At 40.6% G+C, this 16,182-nt stretch overlaps 2 protein-coding genes across 3 annotated transcripts in view; both read right to left on the minus strand.

The window, feature by feature from the left end:
* Positions 1 to 678, minus strand: part of LOC146607808 (uncharacterized) — a 29,268-nt gene extending 28,590 nt beyond the window's left edge. Inside the window, exon 1 of the mRNA XM_085348070.1 lies at positions 600 to 678. Within this exon, the coding sequence (XP_085204196.1) occupies positions 600 to 678 (79 nt within the window). The remainder of the gene's footprint in view (positions 1 to 599) is intronic.
* Positions 679 to 2,768: 2,090 nt separating this feature from the next.
* Positions 2,769 to 16,182, minus strand: part of LOC146607809 (sentrin-specific protease 7-like) — a 27,514-nt gene continuing 14,100 nt past the window's right edge. The window contains exons 11-22 of one of the 2 annotated variants that reach the window (XM_085347749.1): positions 15,349 to 15,564; positions 14,453 to 14,676; positions 14,165 to 14,232; positions 13,974 to 14,090; positions 13,247 to 13,369; positions 13,054 to 13,146; positions 10,548 to 10,624; positions 10,026 to 10,081; positions 8,856 to 8,899; positions 8,353 to 8,421; positions 5,882 to 6,032; positions 2,769 to 4,126 (exon numbers count right to left, since the gene is read on the minus strand). In XM_085347749.1, the coding sequence (XP_085203875.1) occupies positions 3,971 to 4,126; positions 5,882 to 6,032; positions 8,353 to 8,421; positions 8,856 to 8,899; positions 10,026 to 10,081; positions 10,548 to 10,624; positions 13,054 to 13,146; positions 13,247 to 13,369; positions 13,974 to 14,090; positions 14,165 to 14,232; positions 14,453 to 14,676; positions 15,349 to 15,564 (1,394 nt within the window). In that variant the 3' untranslated portion in view covers positions 2,769 to 3,970. Of the gene's footprint in view, positions 4,127 to 5,881; positions 6,033 to 8,294; positions 8,422 to 8,855; positions 8,900 to 10,025; positions 10,082 to 10,547; positions 10,625 to 13,053; positions 13,147 to 13,246; positions 13,370 to 13,973; positions 14,091 to 14,164; positions 14,233 to 14,452; positions 14,677 to 15,348; positions 15,565 to 16,182 lie in introns of those variants that run through there. The other variant, XR_014905117.1, reaches the window with a different exon arrangement.

Raw genomic sequence — 16,182 nt, forward strand, 5'->3', positions numbered from 1 at the left:
ACCTAATCAAAATATTTGCCAAATAGCCTTTGGTTGATTGACTAGTTGATAAATTAGTTGATTTTAAGGGAGCAGGTTTAAACTTTATTGAAGGTTATTGTTGCAGTTTGAGTTTGACCTCATTGTAACATAGTAAGTTACCACACTGAGTACCAGAGGTATAATTCTATTGTATATTCCTCCTTAAACTCTATCCCATCCTTCCCATTTTTAATGTGTCACTGGTCTTCCTTTGACGGCCCATTTGAGGGCCACACCTCCCCAGATTAGGAGCCGCTGATTAAAATGGCTCCAGCAGGAAAACACTACTGAAGATTCGATGTGTCAGGATCAATAATCTGACCAAAGTAAATAGAATTAGTGCTACTCCAAACTTTCACTTGACTGATGGTGCTGTTTTTCCCCTGTTATGCAATTCTTCAGCTCATACTAGAAAATTTTTATTAAAAGAATCAAAGCATGTGATACATCGGTCATGACTTTTACTGTGATATTTTGCTGATGACACTGTGCTTTTACTTTGTAAAGCAGCACTATCATTCAGAGCATTTTATCAATAAAAGGAAAGAAATAACTGTTAATAACATCAACATACAGACCTGTTTCCATGTACAAGCAGCATGAAAGCAGCATGGCCCCAAGCACCCACAGCACCAGCTTCCCACACTTTCCAACCATTTCTCAAAAAGAAAACCACCTCCCCGAAAGATCCACCCTGGACTCGCTGCTCCTTATTTCCACGTTCTCAGCTCATCAGCAACTTCCCGCTCATCCATCCACCAGTTCTCATGGCAGAAGAAACAGAAAAAGAGAAGACAAAAGAGATCCTAAAGTGTGTGCTGTCTGCAGGCCGCTTCCTCTCAGGTGAGCAGATGGGACTTTGCTGCTACTGCCGGAGATTTTTTTCCTCTTCGCTCTAATCCTATTTGTTAAGCTGCTGGAGTGGATGACTGTCAGAGCCACGTTGCGACGGGCCAGTCAGAAGGAAATCAAACAAACAGGCTGTGTCGGGCAAGGAGACAGTGCACAGGGTTAAAACTTAGTGGTAAAATATAGAGTTAAGCCCAAGAAAATGTGAGACGACAGGTTAAATCCAGACCTAGGTAACAACATTAACCACCACAACCATGCTGAGAGAAACAGAAAATAATCCTAACTAACAAATGACTGAAAAAAAAATTATGAAGCCCTGTCAGATAATCCCGTTTATTTTGTTTTTGTGCTCAAATGCAGCTCTTTAAAGTCCAAGATACATTATCATTAAAATAAATCTTCTACAAAAAAGGTAATTTCCTTAAAATAAAATGAAGTTCCACCAAAACAACTGACATTTGTGAAGGAAAAGTTCTTCTGTGGTGCAGCCAGAACGATGATGACCATAAATGATCCTTTCCTTTATTTTTCTAGGAGCAAATTCCATTTCCACTAAGACAAAGCCGCTGGCTGATTCCAGCTACAATCCAACTCAAATGCACCACAAGTCAGTCAAAATCAATGTACAATCCAGCAATAATCCAGCTAGATTGCATCAGAAATCAATAACCAGAATAGGTCCATAATCCAGTCTGAGACCAGTTTGAATTCAGATGGAATCCTACCAAAGTCTAGTCTGGTTCCATTTTTAGCTCAGTAATTGTTATGTTTAAAATATCTTGCATTTATTTTCTGGAGCTCCATACATTTCCTCTCCACTAAGAAAAAAAATTGCTGTCTGAATACATCTACACTCCAGCCTGGTGAAATACTAACACGACTGATTCTAATAATGACCCTAAATTAGTCTTCTATTTATAGTTATGGGATCAAGTCCATTAAGGCAATTTTGTATCTAGAATACATCATACAAGAATCCAGCGACTGAGCTGAGATTGAGTGGTTGCGTTGAGTGGCGTTTTATAGTCACATTTCTGATCCAATAGGACAAAGTTAGTGTCTGATTCCAGCCACAATCCTGCCAGATTACAATGAAAACTCAAAGAATGTAGCCATAATCCAGTCAATCCATCTGAATTGACTGGTTGTATAAGTGACCATGCATCCTGTACATATTTTCCTGGGGTTATGTCCACTGATTCATATTTTCCAGCAGAATCCAGTCAGAAATCAGCAACATTCCAGGTAGATTACAGCCAAAATCCAACCAGTACATGGTTTCAGTACAATCCATCTTAAATCCAGATGAAGTCAGTGGTGGCAGTGACAACCATAAATATGTCATGTTTATTTTTCCTTGAGTAACATTACAGTCTTCACAGTCATTTAAAAAAAAAAAAAGGGGTAAAAAAAAAAAAAAAAAACACTTAAGTGACACTAAATATAAAATAAATTCTCAAAAGCTCCTGAGAGCATGAATAACCCAGTCAACCCATCTTTACTCAGATTACTTTGTTAGGTTTTGCATTTTTCAGATTATTAATAAGGTTTAAATGATTTATTAATTATATTTTTTATGATTTCAGCGGAATGTGCTAACACGCTAACAGATGTTAAAGATTAAGCTCACAATCGTTTTCAAAACCATTTTAATCAAAATCTTTCTGTATTTTAACATTTTTTGCATTCAATAACAAAAAACATACAAACAAACAAACTACAATACATGACAAAAATCAAACCATTTAATTTTGCATAACATGTCACATGTCCATATTAACATAATTTACATGAAATATACAAAAATTATATGTATTAATATCTTTACATGATCTACTTTATCATATCGATATTTTCTACAGACATAGTGAAGAAACCTAAAGAAACATGCAGGTTGAATGACAACAAACAGAGAAGGATTTATTCGAGCTATGACTTCCAGTTTTCCGTCTTCAGGGCTCACTTAGATTATTTTGGGAGGTCTCATAGGGGCCATAAATCTGTCTAATCTCAACCTCCCATCGCTAAGATTAGCCGGTTCTATGGCCTAAAAAAAAAAAAAAAGTCAGTCAGTCAATCAGTTCAGAGTCAAACCAGGACCAGAACCAGAGAAGAGACAGAACAGCCCCAATACATCCAGGACCAACGCCCGAACAAAAGAGGGTTGGACCAAGTCTAGATGTAAGAGATACCAGAGTTCATCCAAGCCTGGGACCAAAAAGGGACCAAACTGGGCTGAACTGATGTCAGACCAAGGCCAGACAACAAACACATTTAGGCCAGGAGAGTACAGGCCGACATTTCTAAGGTGTCTTTAATGTTTTTAAATTTTAACAAGTTTATTTTGGTTAGAAAACTTTATTCTCTGACAGCCGTTATGTTGACATGCGGCGGCTCTATGGTGCATCCCACCTCAGTTAAAGTTTTTTTGGGCTCCATAGAGGTGAGTAATTAGCGGTCATTATGCTCATCCACTAATCTTGGCCTCTACTGTGGCGCTCCTGTCTTTAAATGTATAAGCCCTCCTTGAGGCCGGCGCCCCCTCCTGTCTGATCCACTTAATAAGCAGTAAGCCGATTGGTTCTCAGTGGGGGGGGCGCTCTGCTAAAACCACAGAGATTACCCAACTAGCCCACACAATCGAACGAACACAAAAGCAGACATAAACATGTTTTAACACAGACACAGAAATAAAAACATCGCATCATGTTCGAACAGGAGACGACTAAAACATGAAGAAACGGAGAAAAATAAATTAAAAAAGTAAATTAAAGAAGTCGGAATGCTAGAAAACACCAAGACACTCACTGGTAGTAACCCAGTGACCTCTGACCCCAGCTTAGACAAACACCAAGGACACACTCTCCTCACTTCACTTACAACTGATTACCAATTAATGCATCAATTACACGCTTCACTCTGCAGCACGCCAGCTCCAGGCTTTCAAAATAAGAGCCTCACATTGTAAAATTTAAATAAATACTTTTATTTAAAAACCAGGAAGTGTCAGTATAAATTTATGTACATTCACAGACATATAGTTTGACTGAGTGAAACAGGAAGCAGTCAATGAAGCAGCAGCAGCGGCGGTGACGAGTTAGCGGCTCGGCGACGGTTTTGGCTCCTCCTCCTTCAGCTGACTCTGGTGCAAACTCATGATTAGACTCCGGATCTCATCGCGCTTCTGTCGCGCTCGCTGCCGCGGAAACCAGCTCTCCAACCGCAGCGGGATGTCAAAGTGCACCACAGGGTTCTGGAGGAGCCAATCAGAGAGCTCGATTAAGCCTCAGACCATCAGGACATCAGACAAAGCGCACCGTGAAGACGATAACAGAGTGACGCGAAAAAAAAGCAAGTTTCTTTAAGTTTATAATTCTAATTAGGGCTGCACGATATTAGGAAAACCTGCGATGTGCGATAACTGTGATCAGTACTGCGATAACGATATGACTTGCGATAAAATAAATAGCAAAAAAAAAAACAAAACAAAACCCGATACATAATTTCCATTTTACTGCAACAGTTTTATTTAATGAAAGCTGCTGTATTAGCAGTGTAACAACAAAGTGCACTTTAACATTGAAACATTGCCCCCATAAAAAAAAATTTCTGAGGTTTGAATTCTGAAAGACATCCTGAAAGAATTTGTTTTAAATAAACATAACTTAAATTATACTGCAAATTATCTCAGTGCAGCTGTTCATCATTTTACCACTCACCAAGTAGTTATGATGTAAGTCAAAACTGGAGAGTAAACTTTACTGTAGTTCTTTACTGTAGCTCAGTTCAAACATGACGGTCTTGCGGCATGTTTCATACATTTGTGGAATGGCAACATGGGAAAAGTAGTTTCGTGAGGGGATGCGGTATCTCCGGTCCACTTTATGTATCAGACTGGTGAAGCCCTCTCTGCTAACTGTATGTATAGGCATCATGTCTTTGTCACAAAATTTGTAATGGCCTCTGTTATTTCTTTGTACCGCTTCGGCGTTTTCTCATAAGGAGTTCCACTTGAAAAACTCTGATACAGAGACAGTTGTTGGACTGCTGTGATCTTTGTCTTAACATTAGCAACCTTTGTTTGGCTAGCCCTGTCTTTCTGGAACTATTCAAACAGTTCTCTGTGGTTGTATTGAAGATGATGGTGGAGATTCGTGGCAACCACCAGAGGATCAGACTAGTGTTCGGCAAGTTTTGCAGAGTACCTGTGTTTGGAGAACGTCGTCTTTATCAAATCCAAAGTACCTCCAAATAAGCGAGGTACTATTTCTTTCTTTTAGGCACGAGTTCATAGTCAGTAGCGTTCTCGTCATGCGTCTCGCTCTCAGCCTTTACAACTCTGACTCGTTGCTGCAGCGTTGTTCGCTCTCCACCTGCGTATGAAGCGGGCCTCTAATCCATTTGATTGGTTAATGCCGTTAAGGGCTCTGTTCGACTGGTCAAATGTGTAAAGGGGATTCTTTGATTGGTAATTTTTTTAAAGCACGTGTGTAAACATTTTAAGGTACCCAATTATCGCAGTTTACGCCGTCTTTTGCGATGGGCCCATCGCGCAGGCTGATATTGCGATGACAATAAATTTTCGATTTATTGTGCAGGCCTAATTCAAATATTATTTTTAGTCATAACGTCAGAAAAACGCACTTGAAATACGATTCAACACATTTACCCTCAAAAAACATAACAAATAAAAGGAACCTAATTAATATTTTCTTTACCAGCATCATTCTGTGATTTTACACATTTTTTTCACATATTTCAATAGAATTTTTACGGTGTGATAAATATTATTATGATACAATTTATTTTTTAAAAAAAATGCCAAAAATAAATAATTATTTGGAGACTTTGTTTCACATTTTTATAATTACAATTTATTGTTTTCTAGATAATTAAATACATTCTTGACATGCTTCACACAGTTTATTACTCTTTTGTTCTCTATATCGTTTGTTAATATTTTGTTAAAAATATTCACACCTGTGTGTTTTTGTGTGTGTGTGTTCACCTGTAGAAAGCTCTCGACATACTGCAGCAAATAGAGTCCACAGTCGCTGCTGTTGTCCTGCTGAGGGACTCTGCAATTGAAGCTCTTCATGGTGTCGGACGTGAACAGACGAGGCGACTTCCTGCGGACCTCCCACTCCACCTGCAGGTAGCTGAACAGAGAGAGGACCTTTAACCCTGCAGCTTGGTGGGTCACAGTTAAATACAGTGGGGCAAAAAAGTATTTAGTCAGCCACCGATTGTGCAAGTTCCCCCACTTAAAATGATGACAGAGGTCAGTAATTTGCACCAGAGGTACACTTCAACTGTGAGAGACAGAATGTGAAAAAAAAAAAAATCCATGAATCCACATGGTAGGATTTGTAAAGAATTTATTCGTAAATCAGGGTGGAAAATAAGTATTTGGTCAATAACAAAAATACAACTCAATACTTTGTAACATAACCTTTGTTGGCAATAACAGAGGTCAAACGTTTACTATAGGTCTTTACCAGGTTTGCACACACAGTAGCTGGTATTTTGGCCCATTCCTCCATGCAGATCTTCTCGAGAGCAGTGATGTTTTGGGGCTGTCGCCGAGTCTGACTGTTTGAGGCTGTGGACAGGTGTCTTTTATACAGATGATGAGTTCAAACAGGTGCCATTCATACAGGTAACGAGTGGGGGACAGAAAAGCGTCTTACAGAAGACGTTACAGGTCTGTGAGAGCCAGAGATTTTCCTTGTTTGAGGTGACCAAATACTTATTTTCCACCTTAATTTACGAATAAATTCTTTACAAATCCTACCATGTAAATTCATGGATTTTTTTTTCACATTCTGTCTCTCACAGTTGAAGTGTACCTCTGGTGCAAATTACTGACCTCTGTCATCATTTTAAGTGGGGGAACTTGCACAATCGGTGGCTGACTAAATACTTTTTTGCCCCACTGTATGTTCAAATACCACAGGGACGTGAAAGCAACTGTGACACTAACTTAAAACCCCAAACATTTTTACTCAGTGAAACTAAGTCTGTGCGTGATTAGTTGATCAATAATATTCCCTCACTTTATTAATTTGCAATTGACATTGATTTAGGTAATTGTGTTGACATCATAATACCTTTTAATTAATTTTTGGTGCATGTATTAAGCATTTCTTTCATTATTTCTTTATTTATTTTTTGTACTTTTATTTAATTCTTTATATAATATTATTACATTTAATAATATTACCGTATTTTTCAGACCATAAGGCGCACCAGATTATAAGGCGCATTAAGCAAAGCAAAACAGTCAAATAAGTCAAACTTTACTCAACTTATTCTTCTTGCTTCCTCCACTTCCGTACCATTGATGTATTAATGTTGAATTCTCTCGCTGCTCTATTCCCATGTTGTTGCAGTATATTAATGACTAACCTCGTATTGTGGATGGATTATCTCAGTTGTTCTCCTGACTGAAGTTTGGTCTGTTTACAGCATCCTGCCATCAGATTGCATTTGTCCCTAACATCAGGCACCCTCTGGAACTTTTATGAGTGGTAAAAAGTTAGCGTTCATCCACCAGCTTTACTGTGTTTATGTTATGCTAACATAGCTGTGTCGCTAGCCATCACATAACACATCATTATACAGGGAGTGCAGAATTATTAGGAAAATGAGTATTTTGTCCACATCATCCTCTTCATGCATGTTGTCTTACTCCAAGCTGTATAGGCTCGAAAGCCTTCTACCAATTAAGCATATTAGGTGATGTGCATCTCTGTAATGAGAAGGGGTGTGGTCTAATGACATCAACACCCTATATCAGGTGTGCATAATTATTAGGCAACGTCCTTTCCTTTGGCAAAATGGGTCAAAAGAAGGACTTGACAGGCTCAGAAAAGTCAAAAATAGTGAGATATCTTGCAGAGGGATGCAGCAGTCTCAAAATTGCAAAGTCCTAGAAATCTACAAACCTTTATTAAAAATGCTGCAGTGTTCGTTTGACTTTGGGACCTGAGGCGGACGTAGTTTTGGACCCAGATTACTCTGCGAGGCTCCTCACTACAATAGCTGTAATGCTCCAACAATCCATCAAGCGGTGCAGCTTCATAGCTTACCAAAGTCGTACTAAAACATTTTTTGATAGACTTTTGAGCGCCGTGTTCCACATAAAATCAGTTCGAGGACAGTAAGCACAACCAGAATTCATACACAAGGCACACTGTCGATTTTTGAGAAAATTAAAGGAAATTAAGTGCGCGTTATAGTGTAGAAAATACAGTATATAATGTTTTTCATATTTTTATGGGATCCTAAATATTTTCAACAATTTATTACATTGGAAATAAAACAAATTATACAATTATTTTAGAAATTGCTTTAAAATATTTTAATTGTGTTAACTATGTTAATATTAAATATTTCATTAAAAACGAATATAACATTACTGATAAATGTGGGTTTGGTTTGTTTTCTGTCCTCTGTGCGTCCTGAGGTGGAACTCACTCTCTGATGAGTCTGCAGACGTTGTCGTGGTACGACAGTTTCAGTGAGTCCATGACCAGGAGGCACGGCCTGCAAACAATGACAGTGTTACACAACCATGGAAGGAAACTGGACAAACTGCAAATAATACAAAAAATAAAAATAAAAAATAAAAAAATAAAAAAATGAAAACGGTCCACAAATATAAAAAAACTGAACAAAAAAGGAATAAAAACTGGGGAAAAAATGGAAATCTGCATGAAATGTCACAAAAGTAATGAGAAAAAGCAAATAAACGCAAGAAAAATGAAGAAGAAAAACATGAAAAGAAACATCATTGACATGTGTCTGGTAAAATAAGGAACAGAAACCTCCGTGATTGAAACGAAATGATGTATAAACTTGATAAAATCTGTCATATGTGCAGAAAAAGTGACAAGTTAAATAAAAAAAACAAAACTAGAATAAAATCTGATCATTTCTGATTGATTTCGATGTAAAATCTAATGTGGGTGAACTCTGACCTCTTTAAGACTCTGTCCTTCTTCCAGCCCTGCTCACTGGACTCCTGCAAACACACAACACAGTTACTCAAACCCAGGATTTTAAAACAATAACGGAGAAAAACATCTCAGTGATTGTAAAGAACGCTGCATCTCCTCCTCTTCAGCAGCATCAACTAACCATCACATTTCACATTCAACACAAAGGTCAGCCCATGTTTTCCCAAACAGATCTCACTAGAAGATTCAACACTGAACTGATCATCTGAGCCAAATAAACTGTGTGAACTAATGAATGTGCAGCGTGAAATCTCAGAGGATCAGTTTTACATAAATATAAATAAACAGTGTCGTCACAGCTGTATGAAACGAGGTGGAAACCCTCCACAGACTGAGGACACCTGCTGCATTTTGATGGATTTACAGTCTGTACTTACACTTTAAATACCAGATACTGCTTAATTACTGTGAAACCAGTGGTAACTTTAACATGTAATTACAGTTTACTACAATCAACTTCACACCTAAAGTGAAAAAGTATATTTAAACGGTAATTAAAGGGTAGTCAAGTTCAAGTTTGATTACAATAAAGTTACTGCTCATCAGTCTGTGTAATCAGTGGAGCTGATCTATAATTACAGTATGTTTACACTGTACTTACAGTATATGTGGATTATAATTAAAGTGTAAGGGCCATAAATAAAGTGCCTATGAAATTAGTCCTGTACTTACAGTCACAGTATATGTTGGTTGTTTTTTTTTTTTCCCAGTAAGTTTCCCCATTGCCAGGTTTCTAAAATTTTATTAAGAGACCCTCACGACTCATCGAGTGACACCACTGATTAGCCAATCAGTGACATGGAGTCTGTTGATGTCACTTTCTCAGATCAGCTCAGAACACTTAGAATCCTGGCTGAGCAGGTAATACTGAAAAAATGGTTATTTATTGCTGACGGAAGGTTGCCAGTGGACATTTCAGGCTCTGGTAGCCTAGGTAACCGTGTGATGCATTTACATGTGAGTCAAGGCTATCCTTTCACTCTCATCATTCCAGCTTCAGTTGCTCACATCAAAGTTGAGAAACATTTTAGACCCACACATGTCACAACCTGAATGTCACCGGCTTTCTGTGGTCGTGACACAACTGGATATTTACACCACACTGAAAGCAATGACAGTGTATGAACTTACTGGTGGCTGCTGTGACACGAGACTAGAGTTTGGCTTTCCCACAGCTCCGGATTTCCCTGCAACGACAACAAAAACACATTCGCGTCTACACGAGCAGCTCTAAATAAAACTACATGTGAGGTTAAACATAGAACACCAAAGAAAAAAAAGATCAATGAATGAAATGGAAAGATGGTCAAAGAAAAAAAAAAGGAGAAATGAGCACAGATGATGAACCAGATGTGACCTCCAGTTTACTACGAGCTGATTTATAGACCATAAAGATTCAAAAATGTCTAAATGGGTCTTTAGTGGAGAACATATTTAAGTCTGGAACATTTAATCCTTTAATTTTGGGTGTCAACTTTGAGCATGGTGTTTTAATCAGCGCTGGCGAACATTGTGCCCCAAATACCCTAAAACGCTGCCTCCCAGAGGGACGTAAACACCAGTATGTCTGGTGCCCATTAGAGACGCTCTGCTGAACGTGACCGAAGCCACAGCTTTCATTCAGCCACAGAGACAAAAACCAGGTCAGCTCACCTGCTCGCCTCTGAAACTCCTCGTACCGAGCCTCCTCCAGACCTGGGAAACACACCACCACCAGGTACCAGTGAGCTCTGCCAACACAAAACCACAACATACAGCTGAGGAGAGACGGACAGAAAAACCCAGAACCAAAGCTAAAAACACACACACACACTCATGGTTTAAATATTTACAAAAAAAAAAAAAAAAAAAAGAGGAAAAAAGAGGAAAAAAGTCAAGACTGGAAAAATGTGGTACAACTGAGCTTGTACAGAGAAAAAAAAAAAGAATGTGTAAGAAAACAAAACTACACAAAATAAATAAGAAGGTCAAAGAAAAGAAAAATGGACATTTTGCACTAAAAAGTTTCATAAAATACCAGTAAAAGAAAATAAAAAAATAATTGAATTAAAATTTAGTTAAAAATTAAAAAAAAAAAAAAGAAGTAGTGGCTACCAAATAAATACATGTGTTAAAAAATTAATGTCCCAGAAGAAAGAAAAAAAAAAAAAAAAGCATAAAAATGGCACAAAACCACAAGAAAAATGGCCTTAAATGTCACAATAATTAATAATTAAATAAACAAAAACAGAAAGAATAGTAAGAATATTTTAAAACAAAAAAAAAAAAATACATAAAACATTTTTAAAAATAATGAAATAACGTGGAAAAAAAATGGATAGTCCCACTGAACAACCTCAAAATCAGCAGACGTTTTATTCAACAGTAATAATAATTTAAAATAAATGTTGATCTCCATTTTATAATGATTAATAATGGGACATTATAGACTATGTGCACGTTAGCATATGCTACTTCCAGTGCGGAAACTCCTGTTGGGAGCTTTGTTTCCGGTGTCCTATTTGCGCCTCGTTCACAATCCAAAACAAGTTAAGCAAATGAATGAATCACGTGGCGATTTACATTTCTATAGATGTCTTGGGCATTTATCCAATATATCTGTAAATTATGTTCATCGACTTGATATTTTTTCCCCCGCGCCTCAGGGATTCAAATTTTATATTTCTCAGTATCTGTAAACAGCTGTCCCTCATTTATCGCGGATGTTATGTTCTAAAATTAACCAGCGATAGGTGAAATCAAGTAGCCAATTTTATTTTTTGACGGTGCAAAACATTTCGTGGACATCGTGGACATACAGTACTGCACTTCAGAGTCACACTGCTAGCGATCGATGCAGTGATTCTGTACTGTACAGGAGAGACGTCACGGAGGAGATCGTCTGCAGCGATCAGGACGCAGGACACAATGTGACGTAAAAAAAAAAAAAAAAAAAAAAAAACCATGAAAACTTGCACTAAAAAAAAAAAAAAATCTGCGAAACAGCGAGGTGAAAGGAGAACCGCATTATTAGCGAGGGACCACTGTAATTTTGAAGGTAAGTCACAACATACCCTTCGTAAATACTAATGTATAGAAACCCTTACCAGCAATCATTCATTTTTTGTGTGGCTTTTTTTCACGGTTTGTTAACATGCTGTGCGGGTCTGTACTTGACTAGCTGATATCGACATAACAGGGAAACATCTGGTTTGACTATTCTTCACCTGTAGTTTGAATGCTGAACATTTGCCTGTTTAAATCATAAGACCAGTCACTATACAGAGATGTGCTTCTGAATGTGGACGATGTGTCTTCTGCTGCAGTAATGCAGTTCTGCTTGTGTTGAGTGATGTAAACAACTGATCGATCTAAACTCTTTAAACATCAAAATTGATCATTAGATTTTTTATGACACAGCAGCGGTGAGTGTTCCCACCTTCTGCTCTTTGTAACTTAACGCAATCTTTCCGTTTTCGAGTTTTGGTCATGATTTTGGAGTATATCTTTGCAGTAGCCCTACATCCGGTCTCAAACCAGGAAGTTAGCATTTTCTCGTGCACAGGGTCTATTGAAACTGTGACGTTGGTGCTGAGAGCTGACCAGAGGAAAACAAAGCCAGGTTTTCTGTGGTTGTGACTCTGAGTGGGAGTTAAACTGATTTGGTTGCACTTTTTTCCCCCTTTTTAAAAAAAAAAAAAAGAAAAACAGAGTTTAATGTGTTTTTCAGGCCTGAGTATTTCATGTGGATATCTGCTGTATGAACGTATGAAGGTGCCACATTAACACTGCGCCTCTGAAAATATTCTCAGTGTGGAGGTAAAATGTCGCCTGGCCTCGTTAAAAACACGAAGGAATGGTGCAAAGATGCCGTAAAAGCAGCCTGAGGTTTAAGATGTCCTGAGCAGGTCTGGATGTTAATGAGGACCCTGAGGGGGGGGGCTGGGCCTGGGGTCAGAGTGGAGCGACAGTGGAGGAAGCGTCTCTGGTAAAGCCATCACGTGCGGCCAGTTGGCAGGTACGTGCGCTGATGAGGTGCTCGAGTGCAGCTTTTATTGAAAAGTGGCGTCTCTGAATGTGGGGCGAGGAGCTGAGGTCAGTGCGGGCGGCTCCAGGAGGTTTTATTCCTTTATTCCAGCTGACCACAGCGCCACTGTGAAGGTGGAGGAGAGGGACTTACTCTTGATTGACAGGCACGAACAGGAAGTCTTTGGTGAAAATGTCCACGTGGCGAGTCCACGTCTTCACCCGCTGGTGCCGCGTGTGACGGTCACTGAGGACACATGAGCACAGAGACACTCAGACATCTGAAACCTCGCACACCTTTTTTTTTTTTTTTTTTAAATAAAAGAGATGCACACGCTTGCTCGTACGGGACATAGGGGGCGGTGCCCTCGCCGGCCGCTCGCCGTCTGCTCAGCTGCTTGTAAAAGAAGCTGCTGAAGATGTGACTCCTCTCAGCCACCGAGCCGCCAACGCCCTCCAGGAGGAGATACCTGCAGCACAAAGAAGGAGGGGAGGGGGACCCCTGCAGGTGACCAGCAGCTACTACAACCTCTGAAACCTCTGAGGGAGGTAGGCGGGGGAAGGAATCAGGGTTGGGGGGAGAAAACAGTGAAGGAATAGGGAAAAAAGAAGGAAGGAGGGAAGGAAGTAATGAGAGAGGGAAGTATAGAGGGAAGAAGGAAAGTAAAGTAGAAATGAAGGCAGAAGGAAGGAAGAATAAAAAAGGGGATGAGGACGAGTGGATGAAGGAATCTGGTAAAGAGGTAAGGAATGACGGAAGAAGGAAGGAAAAACAGAAGAAAAGAAGTGAAAGGAGTGGAAGAAGATAGGAAGAAGAAATTGGGGAAGGAAGTAAAGAGGAAAGTAAGGAAGTAACAAAGAAGGATGATGGAGGGATGGAAGAAATGAAGGAGGGATCAAGGAGAAAAGGAAGTGAAGAAATGAAAGAAAGAAGGAAGAATGCAGAGAAGGTAGAAAGGAAGGGAAGCGTGAGGGAAAAGAAAGAAGCAGCAAGAGGTTAGGGGGCAGGGAAAGAGGGGAGGAATGTAAAGAAAGAAAAAAGCAAAGGAAGCAAGGACAAGTGGACAAACTGACTTGAGGTAGAAGTCGATGATGACATCATTGAGGAACTCGCCAGCATCCAGACAGGCCAGGTCCTCCTTGGTCACGGTGATGCGGCCTTTGCAGGGGGCCACGGGGTACTGGATCAGCCTGGAGACCAAACTCAGGGTTAAAGCCCATATATGTAGTGTTTGTCCTGGTTATACTGGTTATACTGGTTTTACCTGGTGGGAAGACCAGCAGAGTTTAGGCTGGACTTGTTTCTCTGACCTCTGCTCAGTTGATTCGACCTCTGTCAGGAAACACACATCTGTGACTTTTGACCTTTAATAGTAACGTTTTGTGACAGACTGATTAGTTTGTGTATCAGGTTACAATCTGTGTCTCTTTATTTAATGATCTGTTTTCAACCATAACTTTTAGTCTCATAGTCTGTCCTGATGGCGTTCAGCGCCACGGCAAGAGCAGAGGAGCTCAGAGGAGGTGAAGGGAGAGGACGAGTCATCTCTTACCGTCGAGTGTCCCAGCAGTCTGAGGAGGTGCTGGTCCACAGGAGGAGGACAGCTGTGGAGGAGCAGCAGCCCGTTGGCCCAGTCCAGAGGGGAGGCCGGGCCTTCAGAGGAGGAGGGGGTGGCGACTTTGTACTCCTCCATGTCGAGGATGGAGGCCAGCAGGGCGGCCTGGAGCTCCTGCAGCTGCTCCTTTAATAGCAGGAGGATGAAGCAGCATGGAGGACCTACAGAGAGTAGGAGATGCCAGGTTATCCAACATGAGTACATTAAAACCAGTTATAAACAGACTGGTCCAGGATCAGCCCAGTCAGCCCAGCGCTGTGATGTCATTGAGCACTATGAGCCCAGTTGAACCAGTGAGAGCTCTTCTATTCTCCCAGTAAACACCAGCAGCAGCTCTCTCTCTCTGTTTCCACCCGCAGGTCTCTCTGGCCCCGTACAGATGACCTCACAGCTGGAATCGGTACACTGTGCCTCCGGCTTGCCACGATTGGCCGATGGCTGGGTATGGAGCCCTTTGATTGGCCGGCAGGGGCCCGGCCCAGCGCTGCACGGCTGCAGAAGTAAATTTTCCGTGAAGCCTCAGAGTGAAGCTTTGATTTTGGGCTTTGTGCAGAGATCCTGTGTGAGGCTGATGGATCACTGCATGGGGAAAACAGCTTGACTCTGTAACAGTTTTATAATTGAATCTAATAAACCGACTCCAGCCCGGTTATCCTTATCCTCTGAACACCACCTCAGACTCTGCAGGTTTCCCTGGGAGGAGGTCGGGCTGGTTTGGTGATGTAGAGTGAGCGCTCGCTGCAAGTTAAACAGGGAAGCAGCTGAGTGGAAACTGTGCGGTGATGAAAACTGAGCAGAGCAAACATCAACCGGAGCTTTAACCCTCGCCTTACCCGAGCAGCAAGACGAGGAGGAAGAGGAGGTCTGGATGGAGGACAGCTCCTTCTGCAGCAGGTTGGCCTGAGCATCCGTCACCCACAGGAAGAGCAGCGAGGGGGCGGGGCCTTCCCAACCAGCCAGCAGAGTTCCACCACGGGCCACGCCCCCGTCCCACAGGCCGTAACCCCGAACCTGAGACGCCACCACGCTGACCTGACACTCCTCCACCCCTGAGAGGAAAAAAAAAATGAATTAATTTGTCTCCTAATTCTGACTTTTTAAACTCATCTTCATCTAATAAACTGTGACTTTAAACCCATGATTTCACCTGATCATCTAACATCTGTCTGATGGAAAACAAGAGGTCATAACATCTGTGGAGCAGTGAGACCTCCAAGAATGAAGTGTTGAAAAGATGGCAGTAAAAGGAGTGTTTTTACTGATGCAGTCTCCATGTTTAACAAATCAGGTGAGACAGCAACTTGTCAATCACAGGTAGCTCCATCTTAAATCCTTTAAGACTAATGAATCCATCATTTACAACATGAACATCCTGTTTTATTGAAGAAGGCTTTAAAACACAGACCGAGACCACAAACCCATCAGCTAAGTGTTTACTGAACTCTCAGTGAGAAGTCTTCTACACTAAGAGACGTTCAGGGTTTGAGAAGCTACATCCATCTTTCCTCACAGACACCTGAACGCTTCTTCCAGCTTCTTCCTTTAGAGGTCACCACAGCGGCTCACCTGCCTCCATCCAGCATGAAATCATAAATGTTGCACTTTGTAAATCAGAATTGTCAGTTTCTAATCATTACGTGTGGGCGCACACACACACACACACACAC

Source organism: Diplotaxodon limnothrissa, linkage group LG23 (genome assembly GCF_057381915.1).
Source record: "Diplotaxodon limnothrissa isolate DT_005_m linkage group LG23, D_limnothrissa_male_GT1.1, whole genome shotgun sequence".
Lineage (NCBI taxonomy): Eukaryota > Metazoa > Chordata > Actinopteri > Cichliformes > Cichlidae > Diplotaxodon > Diplotaxodon limnothrissa.